This window comes from Pseudonaja textilis, chromosome 3 (genome assembly GCF_049901715.1).
Source record: "Pseudonaja textilis isolate UNSWEBS1 chromosome 3, rPseTex1.2, whole genome shotgun sequence".
Taxonomy (NCBI): domain Eukaryota; kingdom Metazoa; phylum Chordata; class Lepidosauria; order Squamata; family Elapidae; genus Pseudonaja; species Pseudonaja textilis.
This window is the reverse complement of record NC_141992.1, coordinates 159,479,598-159,494,727: the sequence shown is the minus strand read 5'-3', so window position 1 is coordinate 159,494,727 and position 15,130 is coordinate 159,479,598. Positions and strand designations below refer to the sequence as shown.

The window sequence follows — 15,130 nt, the reverse complement described above, 5'->3', positions numbered from 1 at the left end:
AATGCTCTCAGTGTACATAGAAGAAAAGATACATTTGTCAAGAGTCAAGAATCATAAGGTACAACACTTAATAATAGTCATAGGGTACAATAAGCAATCAACTCATACCAGGAAACAGTTGTAAGATACAAGCAACAAAGTTAGAGTCATACAGTCAGTCACAAGTGGGAGGGAATGGGTGATAAGGAATGATGAGAAGATTAATAGTAGTGTAGTTGGACATTTAAATAGTTGTATTTAAATAGTAAATAGTTGGACATTTAAGTGAAAATGTTTTTTTAATTTGCTAAGTTAAAAAAAAGTCAATAGGTTAATTCTTCCTACTAAGGAATTACTTAATTGCTGAAACAAGTTTCTATAAATTGTAAATTCATTCAGTTTATTCATCTTGCTGCCCCGAATATAATCTGTGTTATCAAGTGCCTCAGACACTATGATTGTCTTTTTTTAATTTTGTATTTAATTATATCTGTTCAGAAAAAAAGAAATACATTTATTTAACTTAACCTAAAGAGTAAGGAATCTTATTTAGAGAGTAGTTTATATTAAATCATTAAACTTTGAACTTAGTTATAATCTCTCTTTAGACCAAATATGTTCAACCTACAATCCATGACCATATTTGGCCCTAAACAACTAGTAATCCAATCCCACAAGAAAATAAAGTATTAAAAAATAAAGAAAATTTTTATATATGTTAACTATGTTGTATATTTTATATGTGGCCCAAGACAATTTCTCTTCACTCAATGCAATCCAAGCAAACCACAAGATTGGCCAATCATGGTTTAGAGGATTGTAGCTGAAATAGTTTGCTTATTATCGTGTTTCTCACAAAATAAGGCCGGGCCTTATTTTTTTTTTGAGCCCCGAAAAAACGCCTAGGACATCTTTTCGGGGGTGAATTAATTCTCTCCCCCCCCCCCCGGCTCACCAGCGCCGTCTCCAACAACAGCGTCTGAGTCGCTCCCGCTTTCCCCGTCCCCATAACAACAGGAAAGAAAAACATTTTGAGGTACCTGGGAGCACTGCGTGCTGCATTTTGGTTTAATCTCGAGCAGCTGGTGGGCGTGAGAAGAGCCAAGCGAGTGTCTCTGCTGCTGCTACGCTTGGTGCTCCAGCCTCGGGCTCTGCAAGTTTGCAAAAGTCCCGGTGGGCAGCCCGTTCCTGCATTCCAAGCACGCAGGCTGAGCTGCAGCTGTCCCTCTCTCGCCAGCGCCATCTCCAATAGCAGCAGCAGCAGCAGGAACTGTGGAAGTTACGGAGGCGGCTCACCCACCTGAGAAGCAGCTGAAATGCTTCCATGGTTCCCGCCGCTGCTGCCGCTCTTATTGGAGATGGCGCTGATGAGAGGGACAGCTGCAGCTCGGCCTGGGCGCCTGGAATGTAGGAACAGGCTGCGCACTGGGACTTTTGCAAACTTGCAGAGCCCAAGGTTGGAGCACCAAGCGTAGCAGCAGCAGAGACGCTCACTCGGCTCTTCTCACACCACCAGCCGCTCGGGATTAATCCAAAACGCAGCGCGCAGCGCTCCCAGGTACCTCAAAATGTATTTTTTTTTCCTGTTGTTACGGGGACAGGGGAAAAGCGGGAACGACTCAGACGCTGTTGTTGGAGATGGCGCTGGCGAGAGAGGCGCCAGCACCGGTGGAAACCGTGGAAGCTGTGGAGGCCTGAGAAGCAGCTAAAACGCTGCCAGACATCCACGCCGACGCTGCCTGCCTGCTGACCCGGGTAAGGGAGCCCTCTGTGCTCCACCATGGTGTTAGGAGCTGCTGGTGGTGAGGCGTAGCTGCCCGCTGGGCACTCCTAATGGCAAGTTCCCCCCTGCCTTCCCTCCTAATTTTGCATGTTTTAAACTAGGCCTCAATTTGGGGGGAGGGGCTTAATTTCATTTTATGCCTAGAAAACATGCTGGGTCTTCCTATCGGGGGGGGGGCATATTGTTGGAGAAACACGGTAGTTGAAAAACTGCTAGGTTATCACTTTAAAAAATTGAGGGGAACATTTCTATAATCTCCTTGTTGCACTCTTTCTTTCCTTTGTAGAGTGAAAAGCAAGTTGTACGAAGGAGGAGTGATACAAGATTTTGCCCATTCCTTAGAACAGCTTTCCAATCCAGCAATGCTATTCAAGGTACATCTGTCAAATTCTTCATAATCTGAAATTATATTTATTTATGTAGTCACTTGAATATGCCAAAATCATCTGTTTTTGCTGTTCACCCAGGCCTTGCTGTTCGCTGAGTAACTATGTGGTTTTTTTTTCTTTTATTCCCATCAAATTTTGTCATCCTGCCATTTCTACCTTTTTTTTAATCTCTTTTTTTTTAATGTTGTAACTATTTGCAAACCATCCAGAGTCTCTGGGAATTAGGTAGCATATAAATTTAATAAAACATTATCTCTATCTTCAGCAGCATGAATTTCTGATTATGACCTGATTGCCATTACATTTTGATGTCTGCTATCAGTTCGTTTCCTAAGAGAGAAAATAATTTTTATTCTGCATTTATAGGATTGGATTGGAGATGTCCAAAATGAGTTGGGAAAAACTAAGAAAAATACAAATAATATTCAGCAATTGTATGATGGGATGTACCAAAACCTTGGAAATTTAGAGGCTCCCGGTCTTGGGTGGTATAGAAAGCAATTTATTAAAGTATGTATTATGCTTTACAGTTGAATACTAGTGATTTATAAATGAACTATTGATTTTTTAAAAATAATCCTTATATATATATTGTGGTTACATATCCCAGTCATATTGACATTCTTTAGTGTATCTGTTCACAAATCTTGGCTTTGTGTACAATTTGGAAACATTTTTTAAAAAAATAATAATCAAAAAATACTTCCCAAACCTATGATAGTCCACCATTATTATCAGGCTGCAAATTGAAAAGTTGAAATCAGAATAAAAGTTCTGAAACATTCTTCCAGAGGGAGCATTCATTCTGATTTTGCAGAATGAAAGACTAGAGAAGCTTTCAGCTCCATAACTACAGAACATAACTACAGAGACTTTAAATCCACTTCAGCAAAAAAAATTCAGCCTCTTTCAAGGCTCAGCCTCTTGAAACTGTTGAGCACAGTGAAAATGAAATTTTTCTCCATAATCTGTGTTTTTAGGAAAAACCATTAGAAGTGATCACTGCAGCAGCAGCTCTTTAGCATATTAATTCATAGAATTGAGCCATTCAAAAATGTGTATGTGTTCTATGAGTGATGATTTGGCAGAATTTTGGGAATCTCCTATGTTAACTGACTGCTATCAGCTAGAAACCAAACATGCTGCTTTGGTAGATATGAGGTAAATGAATATTTGGAAAGACTGAGTATGTTGTTCTTGGATACTCCTAGAAGGCAGTGAATTTGCATTTTTCAGAGTTTAAGTGTCTTATATGTGAATTATTCCTGCAAAGTTTTTGATTTCATTTTTCTTATGATGGAGGTAGACTGGACACTTTGAATTTAGTTCCTAAATTTCCAGGATTTTTTCCCCCCAAATGTCTTTTTTGGGGGCATAGTTATGTTTTATTCCACTAGTGAAAAGAGGAGTTCATGCAGGTTTGATTGAGGTTCAGTATGGCAGCTTCTCTAGGAGGACATATTTATCCATGTACCCTTTTACTAGCTTCAGTGAAAAGTGGCCTCACAAGGGAATAATCCGGTGGTAATTTCATAAGAAGCTCCAACCCCATTGTATGCAGTTCATCACTCACAACCCATAATTCTTGAGATACATGGAATCCTTCCCTGGCCACAGCTTGTACTTTTTCCTGATCACTTAACTTTTGGCATGTTGACAGTTAAGTTCTAGCAGTTTGTAAAGGTTCTACTCTTGTCCTTTGTTAAGGATACTATTGTATTTTTTTTCATAAGGGCCTAAATATTTTTCTTATATGAAAGCTAGTGCTTTTGTTGTAAATGAATTTTATTTTAGGAATTTGGAAAGGAACTCGACATTCATTTTGGAAAAGGAGGTTCAAAACTGCTAGGTATGAACGCCAGCGTCTTCATTAAAGTTGCAAACTCTCTCTCTGAAAAGATGAAGAAATGTGAGAAAGAACCTGGGAATCTAAAGGAGTGCTCCCCTTGGATGAGTGAATTCAAACCAGAATTCTTGAGGACTGAACTGGAAATCCCTGGTAAAGTACTCTTTAGAGTGTAAAAAGAAGAAAACGCCCCATAAAATAAAGAATGTTCCGAATGAAAAAAAATATTACTAATTAAAGTAATATCTTCTAATTATATAATCACAATGGGCTGGACTAGACTATTTTATATCTCTTATTTTTACTGTTTTGGAGATAATATGAAATCTTCAAACTTACTTTAATTTGTTATGTATGAAAAAAAATGCATCTTGGTTGAAATGTGATGTAAAACAATTTAAAACAATGTTGAACTGTTTTTAGTACAGTGACAGGAAAAGAAACAATGGCATTTTGCTTTTTGCTTGATATTCAGGCTGAGGTTCTAAAATGGTACCTGCATAGCGTGCTTATCAGCGTGCCTGGCCCATTGGAATGTTAGTAAAAATGCTACAAAACAGCATACTAATTGCCAGCCTCCCTTTTTATCTCCAGAACATACAATTTGTTTGAAATTGTGCTCATGTGCCTGAAATAAATGAACAAAAGAAAACTGAGGATTGTGGAGAGTATTTGAGGGCTATGGTAAATTCAAAATATGAGGATATATTTTCCTCTGCTTTTTCTAGTCTTGCCTTTAATCTGTGTAAAAGTTGACCTTGTTTGATACTTTATATGTGGTCTTCCTCAAGGTTTGTGTGTGGTGTAATTTCTGGGCATCACCACTTTGACATCATAAAAGTGATTTAGGGTTCAGATTCCTAAGTCAGTCTTTTTTTAAAAAAAAAAAATCCTATTGAGTTTCTGGTAAAGGAGAGCTCTATCACTCACTGGAACCACCTGAAAAATTTCTTAATTGATCTAAAATGATTGTGTCATGTTAGAGCTCCTTTTTAGACTGGAAATAAATTGACAATACTTTCCAAAGCAGCATTTTTTCTAAAAGCTTTGCTGACAATCTTGATGTCAAAACTAGAATTGCAAGAACCATAATGAAGCTCTCTTAACAAGTATCCTTCCCATATGACTACCTTTCTACTATAAAAAATAACCTGAGATTTTCTACCAATGTAATATTGCATTGTGTACAAGATAAAAATGTATCAAACACATAATAATGGTACATTCTGATGAAGTTATTTGTTATTTGATTAATGTAATAAGTATTCTTAAAAAGCCACATTTAAAAAAAAAAACTTTACTTTACTCAGGTCAGTATGATGGTAAAGGAAAGCCATTGCCGGAATATCATGCAAAAATTTCTGGATTTGATGAGCGGGTATGTTAAACTATTAACCTACAGAGCATACTGTAGAAATTTTTCTTAATTTTAAATAATAATCAAAACATTTCCCCATATTAATCTACTCAATGCAATAAAGATTGTGATACATACATGTATGCAGGATTTGCCTCTCCAGAACTGATTTGCCAAAACAGGAAAACCTAATAGCATCTACTAATTAAAATTATTTGGTTGAAAGATAAAGAGGCTCCCGGTCTATCAATTTATAAAATTATAAAATTGATTTCCCCTCTGCATATTGACTATCATAGATGGAAAAACATAGTTACACCCATTCTTCTCCCACCTTCCAGCAGAAACCGCAAAAATTAAATAGGGAGAATAAAACAGAAAGGAGATGAGTGAAGAAAAGGGGTAACTACACGAGAGAATGAGTGAAAGAAAAATGGAATGAAATGGAAGAGAAAAAGAAAGCAAAAGTAATAATTTATAAAGAAAGAAAAAACTATTTGGATATTCTTAAAACTGAAAACAGCCCCTTCTAAATTCATTCTTATCTTCAAAGACATGTGGACAGCTAAAAACCATTTGCCTCCCCTGCACCTGTAAAATATCCTTCTCAGACACAGATAATTACTTGTGTAAAAATCTATTAAAGAAGCCCTGTATTCCATCACAATATATATATAGTTGAGCAAATTCTGTATATTGCTTGGTTTTCCCTGATCCCTTAAATTTTAAATCAGTGTTTCAGAATGCACCAGAAGAAAGGTGAATTCTATTCACATATAAATTAGGATAGTGATGGCTAACCTTTTCGGCACTGTACCCAAAGCATGCATATCCATCCCCAAAATGCAACATGCGTGTGCCCTGCCCTCCACGCCTGCATGCATGACCCCCTGCGCGCCTCCCGCCTCCTGCACGTGTGCGGCAGAGCTGAAGACCAGCTGGCTGATGGGAGGCACGCATGTGCAGTGGAGATGAGCTAGGGTGACAGCTCACGTGCCCAGAGAGAGGGCTCTGTGTGTGCCACCTCTGGCACGCATGCCATAGGTTCGCTATCACAGACTTAGGATCTAATGGAAGGAATCTCAAACTGTGACATCCATTTTTCAAAAATAATAACTACAAGGAGCATAGTTTTTATTGCCTCTCTCAAAAACACAAGTGGCTATAAATTTAAATGAAAGGTCCATAACAACTGTCAATAGCCAGTGAGATTCCTAATTGGAAATCTATATATTAATAGATTTTGAGGCATGTACCTTTTGAAAATCAGTGACCAGCAGCAAACTGAACCTGTTTACTTGCAACATGGCTTTTTCATTGTTGTTTGTATGTATAACCAAATTTAAGAGCAGTATCAAGGTCATTAAGAATTGTTAAGGTATCCTTGACTTTTCCTAAAACTGGGTTGTTTGCATTTTAAAATAGGAAGATTTTTCAGGTATGATTTTTCAGATGGTATTGTTACTTTTGTTCATAAGTAATTCTATAGCATCTCTAATACATCTTTGGTGTGATTTACCTCCTGCCCGTACATTCCAATTTTATTAATTTTAATTTACTGTAAATCTTGTTTATTATTACTACAAATTGCAGGTCACTAAACCCATGCAATGTACAAAAACATAAAATGTAAAAGTAAACAATAGAATAGCTACCATTTGGAGACAATACTGCTTGAAAAACACAGGAGAGAATTTAATTAATGGGTTTTGTGCTGAATAGATATATGTAGCTTTTTTAGGGGTCAATTTGTATAAAACAGTGTTTTTTAATCTGCTCTGTATTTTTCTTCTACATTCTGTCAAAGATAAAAGTAATGCAATCCATGCGGAAACCAAAACGTATAGTAATCAGAGGCAATGATGAGCGGGAATATCCCTTTCTTGTGAAAGGAGGAGAAGACCTCAGGCAAGACCAACGCATTGAGCAGCTCTTTGAAGTTATGAATAACATTCTTTCACGAGATGCTGCCTGCAGCCAAAGAAACATGCAGATAAAAACCTATCAAGTTATACCAATGACAACCAGGTAGACACACGCTAAACCCTTAAGTAGCACAGATACTTTTGTCTTCGTTACGAGATAATTCCTGTATATTCCAGAGCACCACCTCTGAATTACTTGTGCACACCCCCACCCACCCCTGGCATTCTTAAGCTGCTCCTCTAAAGCTGTTTTCAAAACATGAACCATGCCATCTCTTTGTGTGTTTAGAATATTTTAACATGGATGATTTGTCTAGTTCCTCTAGATATTTTTTCCTCCCTAAGAAATAAATTGTTTATTTTGCTATTGTCTGGTGTGAAAAACCAAATCCATACACAGAAGTTCCAGATTACGGATTTATTGTTAAAGCCTATGCACAGGAATCTTCTCAGATTAATGCACCTGGTTAGAGTTAGATCAATGGCATTTGGGGGTGGGGGTGTTGCACTTAGTTGTGACTTTGTAATGATTCTAAACTAATGCCTCTTTTAACTCTTCCCCCTGGTTCTGCTAGTCATCTTCCTACAGCCATATCATAACAAAAATAAGTTTAATTATTTTTTTTACAGATTGGGACTGATTGAATGGCTTGAGAATACCTATACATTAAAAGAGTTCCTTTTGAAAAACATGTCTGAACAGGAAAAGAATTGTTATAACAGGTAAGCGGAGCATAACTTGTATCTCTGATCACTTAACATTACTCATTGTACTAACGTCCATTGGATCAGCTGAGAATTATCTTCAGAGGTTATTCAAAGTACTTCCTGACCTAGGTAATAATTGGAAGCTATTTGCTTAATCAGCATGAGTTCACCTATATGTTTTCTTACTTAAGATTTTTATTACCTGTGGCTTTTTTATCACCATATTCTTATCAACAGACTGGTTTTTTACAAGGAAGGGATTTTTAAATTTCATTTTAGTTTAAATAATTAGGAAGTTAAATTAAACTTAATTAAATTGGAACTCAGATCTGTGTAGATGCTTGCTTAGTGTGGAAATCAGATCAATAGCAGCAGGAGGCAATTATTGTAGAAAATTAGGATTATGAGGAGCCCTCACTGTTGCATAACTTAACAGAATCTAAGCCATTTTTCATTATGGAAGTATTTTTTTTTCTCATGAATGCTAACTAATGATGAAAGTATAGACAAATCATGTACAATTGTAGGCTTGTATGAAGGCCAAATTAAAGAAAACTCTTTGCCAACATTTCAATACTTGTCTTTACTTACTGGCCCTTATCAAAAATTTGTGATATTTTGTGACATAATTTGTTTGACAGCTTCATTTGAGCTTGAATGTACAAAATCAGCTGCATATTTATTCAGCCCCACTAGCCTTCTGTCTTTTGATTTATACCAGGTGGTTGGCATTTTTCTATGAATAGATTTTATGTAATAAACTATTTTTTCCATTGATATTTAAACAGTTGTGGAGGTTCTTGTAACAGTTTGAACTGACTTGATTGAATACAGCATTGATAACAATGAATTGTTTACATTCTTTTTGGTTATGTTTTATTAACAGATGTTAACTGTCATAGCAAATAAAGTTACTCTTTATATTATTCTAGAATATTGGTAAAACAGTACATTACAAATAAAAGAGAATATTTATAGCTTGGGATTGAACTGTTAGAATCCTTGGTGGTCTCTGAAAGTGGTTGTTTTTGCAGCTATTTCATTACCAAACTAGGTAACATCACCAGTGCACTGATAATGTTAACTAGTTTGATAATGAAATAGCTGCAAGAAAGCAACCACGCTCAGAAGACAAAGGACCACATATTAGTTCCTCTTAGAGATAATTTATCAATGCTAAAATCAAACCAGAAAGTAAGCACTTTTAATAGTTCAAATAATATATAAATGCCTGCACATAGATTAAGTTTGTATTCTTCCCTCTCTAAAGCTCCCAAGGTCCCTTTGCTGACTATAAGGATTGGCTGTGCAAGATGGGGGAAAGAAATAGAATTGAATGTTACATGACTATGTTCAAGTAAGTCTTTGAAATGCTTATTCTCCATCAAATACTTTGGTTCCCCTTCCTCCACCACGCACATAAATTATTGTCAATAGGATATTTCTGTCTGTTGTGCTTCTGAAGATACAGCAGTTCTGCAGTGACTGATTATCCACACCTGCTCCCTTCTTCTTGCCCCATCTCCATTTCTCTGCATAACACATACTTACAGCAATATCAATAGCAGTTATATACCGCTTTACAGTGCTTTATAATACTAAGCAGTTTAGTTGGCATATTAGCCCCCAACAATCTGGGGCCTCATTTGACTAACCTCTGAAGGATGGAAGGCTGAGTCAACCTTGCGCTTGAACTAGCTTAGAAGACTTGGAAACACATGTAATATGTAATACTATATTATATTTTATGTTATACTATGTTGAGAGTTGAGAAACAATTCCTGGATGTAAAATTTCCAGGAAAGACAGATCAGTTAGAGTGATCAGATGTAAACCTTGTTATAATTATTTTAATATGGACTCTATAATCATAATCTGTCATCTGCTGTGTAAAATTTACTTAAATTGTTCCATGTGATAAGTTTTTGTGATCATTTTATAAATGATGTCCCTTCTATTTTTGTATTGCAGAGGCCCAAACAGGTTTGTAATAGCTTGTTGAATTATGTATAGCAATTGATATAGGCTTAAAGTACATTTATGAGGCAGGACTAAATTCTGTCAGCATACCTAAAGCACAGTTAAAACAAAAGGTAACAACTAAAATGTATTATAGAGACACAGAATAATGTTAATTAAGGAATGGTTGCAAGACTATGATTGTGTTTTTCGTTCAATCTGCAAGCAAGTAAGAAGACTACCTTTGGAATTAAGAACAATTTTGTTTAATTACATTCAGTATATGATTACGTAAGTTGTATCATTTAAAATAATCTCCACAGAAAAATATTTTGGTGTTTTATGCAAGCATTTATACATTATAAAACATTGGTATTAAAATGCTAAAAAAGAATTATTTTAGAATAGATTTCCTCTGTGCTACACTTTCACTGTTATTGGTGCTTCACATCCTTGTAGAGTTTGCAGTTTACAGACTGTCAGCGAAAAAATAAGAGATTCAGGATAAGCAGAAATTAAAAATAAACGTTGCTACATAATCCTTCATTGTAATTCACATCTTTGCCTGATTATAATTCTCACTGTTTGCTCTGATTTTCAGAAGAGCTAGCCGAACAGAAACAGTAATGTCCTTCCAGCATAGAGAAAACCGTGTTCCTGAAGATTTGCTAAGGTAAGGTAAGGGTTTCTTTCAAAGCTCTTGGCTTTGAAACAAGAGTAGTGAATAGTAATATTTACTATGAATGTTGCTGGTAAGAGCACTCGGGGTCTTACAATACAGGTAGTCCTTGATCTATAAGAGTTTCTTTAGTGACTGTTCAAAGTTATAATGGTACTATACACTTATGACTGAGTAAATTGATTTTAAAAGTCTAATGTTTAAATACAAAATGCATGTTAGGAACTATACCCTTCCTCACCTTCCCTTGACCTCTGCTTCTTTTAATCTCTAGTTTCTAAAGAAAACCTTTCTCTGAGTATTTTGCAAATTAGTCCAATTTTGTTGTTTTATTTCACTTTATATTACGTGTCTGAAAAGGACCCATTTTTCCAAGTTTCTAATATTGGGATTTCCAGGAATTATCTGCAAGATAGTTGTACTTCAGCTAATATAAAATCTATTTATTTTCTAAAGGAAAGCCTTTGTTAAAATGAGTACAACTCCAGAAGCCTTGCTGTCTCTGCGATCTCATTTTGCCAGCACCCATGCACTGCTATGCATCAGCCATTGGATTCTTGGCATTGGTGATCGACATTTATCAAATTTCATGATCAGTACAGAGACTGGAGGCTTGGTGGGAATAGACTTTGGATATGCATTTGGTTCAGCAACACAGGTATTCTCCTTTTGTCCTTATTCTAATGTTTACAGCAAATATTTTTTAGCTATATTGAATGAAGTCAGGGTAGAAAATATCTGACAGCCTCAAGGATGTTTTTGAGGAACCATGGGACTTTAAGATGCTTTTTTTTTCTGATCACAGAAAGTATGATATCCCTTGAGCTCTTTGCCGTGTCAAGAAAAGCCATTCATAGCATCCTTTTGACCTCTTTCTGCTATCACAATTCTAGTAGCTAAGAGGACCAAAATGTAAATAGCCTTCTGGGTCAGTGGTTACTTTCTTCACACACTTCTACAATAGCAGACATTTCGTGCCAGGCAGTATGGATTTGAAATTTAAAGGGAAAGTACTTGCCAGTCCCCTTATTTTGAACCTTTAGTAGTTTAATATCTTCTTTGAGTGTCTTAAAAATCAGAGATAGTATAAACATAACAATGTACTAATGCATGCATTTATAACTGGAAGCCATGTTCCTTTATCATGATTTGACTTCTGCTATTCATAAATCACAGGCTCTTCTGCCACGAGCAAAAAACGTTTTCTTTGTTTATTACATGGATTATTTTCATAATTTTTATTCTTTGTTTGTAGTTTTTGCAACTACCAGAATTGATGCCTTTCCGCTTGACTCGACAATTTGTTAATTTGATGCTGCCAATGAAAGAATCTGGTCTTATGTACAGTGTGATGGTACATTCCTTAAGAGCCTACCGTATAAATCAAGATGTTCTCATTAATACAATGGATATATTTGTAAAGGAACCTTCTTTGGATTGGAAAGTAAGCTATTGACTTAATGGCTTAATTTTGGCACACCTGAAAATAGAGAAAAGGTTATTAAATGAATTACTATTCAACAAGCAAACACTGAATTTTAAAATAGTTTCATTCCTACATTTTAGACCCACTTTTCTTTCAGTAAATAAATATGTCAAAGTATATTTGTCATTCAGAAATTTAAGCTAAATACTATTTTCTTTTGTAAAATCATTTCGAAGATATATGTGTACCCTAAGATTCAATACATACATACATACATGAAGTAGGAATTTAAATTTTGATAAACAACTGCCATTAATAATATGCAGTATATTGACTTTTTTTCTCCTTAGAATTTTGAACTGAAACAGTTGAGAAAAGGAGGTACATGGACTAAGGAAATAAATACAGATGAAGTGAATTGGTATCCTCTACAAAAAGTAAAAATTGCAAGAAGAAAGTTGGCAGGAGCTAATCCAGCTGTCATTACCTGGTATGTGTTTTACATTTTAAATGTGTGGGTCTGAATTAAAAATGCAAATACAAAAATTATTTCCTGAAAAATAGGTATTTTAATATAATGTTCTATTTTAAGATGAATTTATTTCAAGTATGTAACTTGTTTGGAGAATTTTCTTTATAAAATTCTCCCCAAAAGTTACATGCTTTATAATCACATACATGTACAAAAAAAACTTTACCAAAAAAGTTTCAGATTTGAAATGAGCCATTATATAACATCAAATTATAGCCAGAGTCACCTGTTCTGAAGATGGAGCAGAACAATATGCTTTTTCTAAGGCCAGAAAAGAACATTTGGGGATGAAAATATTTCAGCCTTTAGCTGTTTTGTACAACAATAAGATGTTCGTTTCTTGAAGATTGCATTGTGAGGTGTGTGTGTAAGAGCTCTCATAAATCAAACATCATTGAACATACTTTCACTTTTAAGTATTTTAAATATGTGAGGCAATATATGAGTTTTGAACACACACATTGCCTCATAACTGTTTACATTCCTTAGGCTCTCCAGATATTACTGAGTGACAAAAGACTAAGTGATGCCCATGTTGCTGTATATAATAAAGTATATGTACTGTGCCACCCAATTCCAAAACTAGTGCCTCTGGGTGGTATAAACCAAAATTAAAAAAATATATTTTTTAAATAACAATTATTAATATTAAAACATTAAAAATGCAGCTGAAACAAATAAGTGGCTACGGGATGTTAATAATAACAGAGCCATCTTAGTAGATTTCCTGTTATCAGAGGTCCCAAGGCCCAATGGCAAGAACGGTCTTGAGTGGTCTTCAGAATGTCAGGAGTGATGGTACCAACCACCTCAGGGAGAGAAAGATATTCTGCAACGCAGGTGCCACAATCAACCAGGTCTGCTAAATGGAGGTCCCTAAATGACAGAGCCAGATGCACGCCAGGTCTATTAGAGATATGGTGGAACAGGAAGATGTAATTGGGGAAATGTGGTTTGTCAACTAAGTACTACATACAATTTTTTTTCAAAGTGATGAATTACGTCTGGGCCATGAGAAATCTGAGGCCTTCAGGGAATATGTGTCTGTAGCACAAGGGAGCAAACAGTTCAACATCCGTGCCAGACAACCACAGGATGGACTTGCAGAAGAAATACAAGTGAAATGCCTTATTGATCAAGCCACTGACCCAAATATCCTTGGCAGAACTTGGGAAGGATGGGAACCCTGGATGTAAAAGACAAAGTTGTGGCTTATCAGTGTTTAATTGACCTGGAGATGAAGACTAAAAGGACTGGATATTATTTTTGTATAACGAAAAAGTATTAAAGCATACATTTCAAATTATAATGTAGCAATATAATTTTATATATTTCTTGGTATTTCTGTAAACTGATTTTCAAATTAAGTAATGTTAGGAAAACTTGAATTATACATGTTTTACAAGTATACATTAAATTACTGGTCTTAAAGAAAGGAGAGATACCCAAAATTATTACTCAAAAAGTTAGAGAAAGCTAGTAAGAATTAGTTATTATATTAACAATGAATATTAAATAAATCTGTGATACACTGAATTAATTTCACGATAATGTCGTTTTGCCTGTCAGTGGGTATAAGCATGGTTGCTAAAGTGAGTAATTTATTTGAATTATTGCTTCCATAAACAGAAAAATAGTTGTAAATTTTGATGTGTCAGAAGAGAGACACAATATGGTTTAGCTACATTTAAATAGTTATAAACAAGCAGTGATATGTACAGAGCACTTTGAATACATTTAAATACATACCAGCCAAGTTCTGTCGTTCCTTGACACCAGAGGTGATATTCAGCAGGTTCTGACTATTCTGGAGAACCGGTAGCAGAAATTTTAAGTAGTTTGGAGAACCAGCAGATACCACCTCTGACTGGAGATTTCGCAGTATCCTTCCCCTGCCACTCCCACCAAGCCACGTCCACAGTAAAAAACAACTGAATCCCACCACTGCTTGACACAGACATTAATGATTATTAGCAAAATTGATCACTCATGAAATGTTATTTCTAACATGTGTGCAGTTTTAAAATGAAACTGAAAATAATAAAATCTGTTGACAATAAGGTTCTACCTCCCGTTATAGAAACCAGACAATAGAGGAGGGGAACGGTACCTTTGAAAGATACTATCAGGCCCATCTGTAAAGATGCTCCCAAACGCGGCTTAGAAGAGTTCCTCATGAATGTCACAGAAGTGGTTTACTTTTACTTGTGTACCCTGTAATCAATCTGTTTTTATTGTGTGCAAAATTAGCAAAATATTTTGAATAATACTGAATCTAACAAAAAGTTTACTTTTTGAAACATGGTATGGACTATTTGCTATGCTGAACTTCATGCTGTATTTTTAAAAAACATACAAAATCAAATTCTGAACAGAATGGTTGAGTCTAAGATCAGTTGGCAGCATCCGGGTGTTATGTGGATTCTATCTTATTAGGGCTAAGATTGGAAAATGTGGAGAGACCTGCCCATAGAATCGCCAAGAGTTGGACATAACTGAATGGATAACATCATCATCATCCTATTAGGATAGAGTAAAACCTACCCT

General features: G+C 35.6%; 1 protein-coding gene across 1 annotated transcript in view; it reads left to right on the top strand.

Annotated features, from left to right (window-relative positions):
* Window positions 1-14,123, top strand: part of PRKDC (protein kinase, DNA-activated, catalytic subunit) — a 77,570-nt gene extending 63,447 nt beyond the window's left edge. The window contains exons 75-86 of the mRNA XM_087931214.1: window positions 2,049-2,136; window positions 2,518-2,661; window positions 3,946-4,150; window positions 5,308-5,375; window positions 7,162-7,382; window positions 7,910-8,002; window positions 9,258-9,344; window positions 10,548-10,619; window positions 11,082-11,283; window positions 11,881-12,069; window positions 12,402-12,541; window positions 13,575-14,123. Of these exons, the coding sequence (XP_087787340.1) occupies window positions 2,049-2,136; window positions 2,518-2,661; window positions 3,946-4,150; window positions 5,308-5,375; window positions 7,162-7,382; window positions 7,910-8,002; window positions 9,258-9,344; window positions 10,548-10,619; window positions 11,082-11,283; window positions 11,881-12,069; window positions 12,402-12,541; window positions 13,575-13,779 (1,714 nt within the window). The 3' untranslated portion in view covers window positions 13,780-14,123. The remainder of the gene's footprint in view (window positions 1-2,048; window positions 2,137-2,517; window positions 2,662-3,945; window positions 4,151-5,307; window positions 5,376-7,161; window positions 7,383-7,909; window positions 8,003-9,257; window positions 9,345-10,547; window positions 10,620-11,081; window positions 11,284-11,880; window positions 12,070-12,401; window positions 12,542-13,574) is intronic.
* Window positions 14,124-15,130: the final 1,007 nt, after the last annotated feature.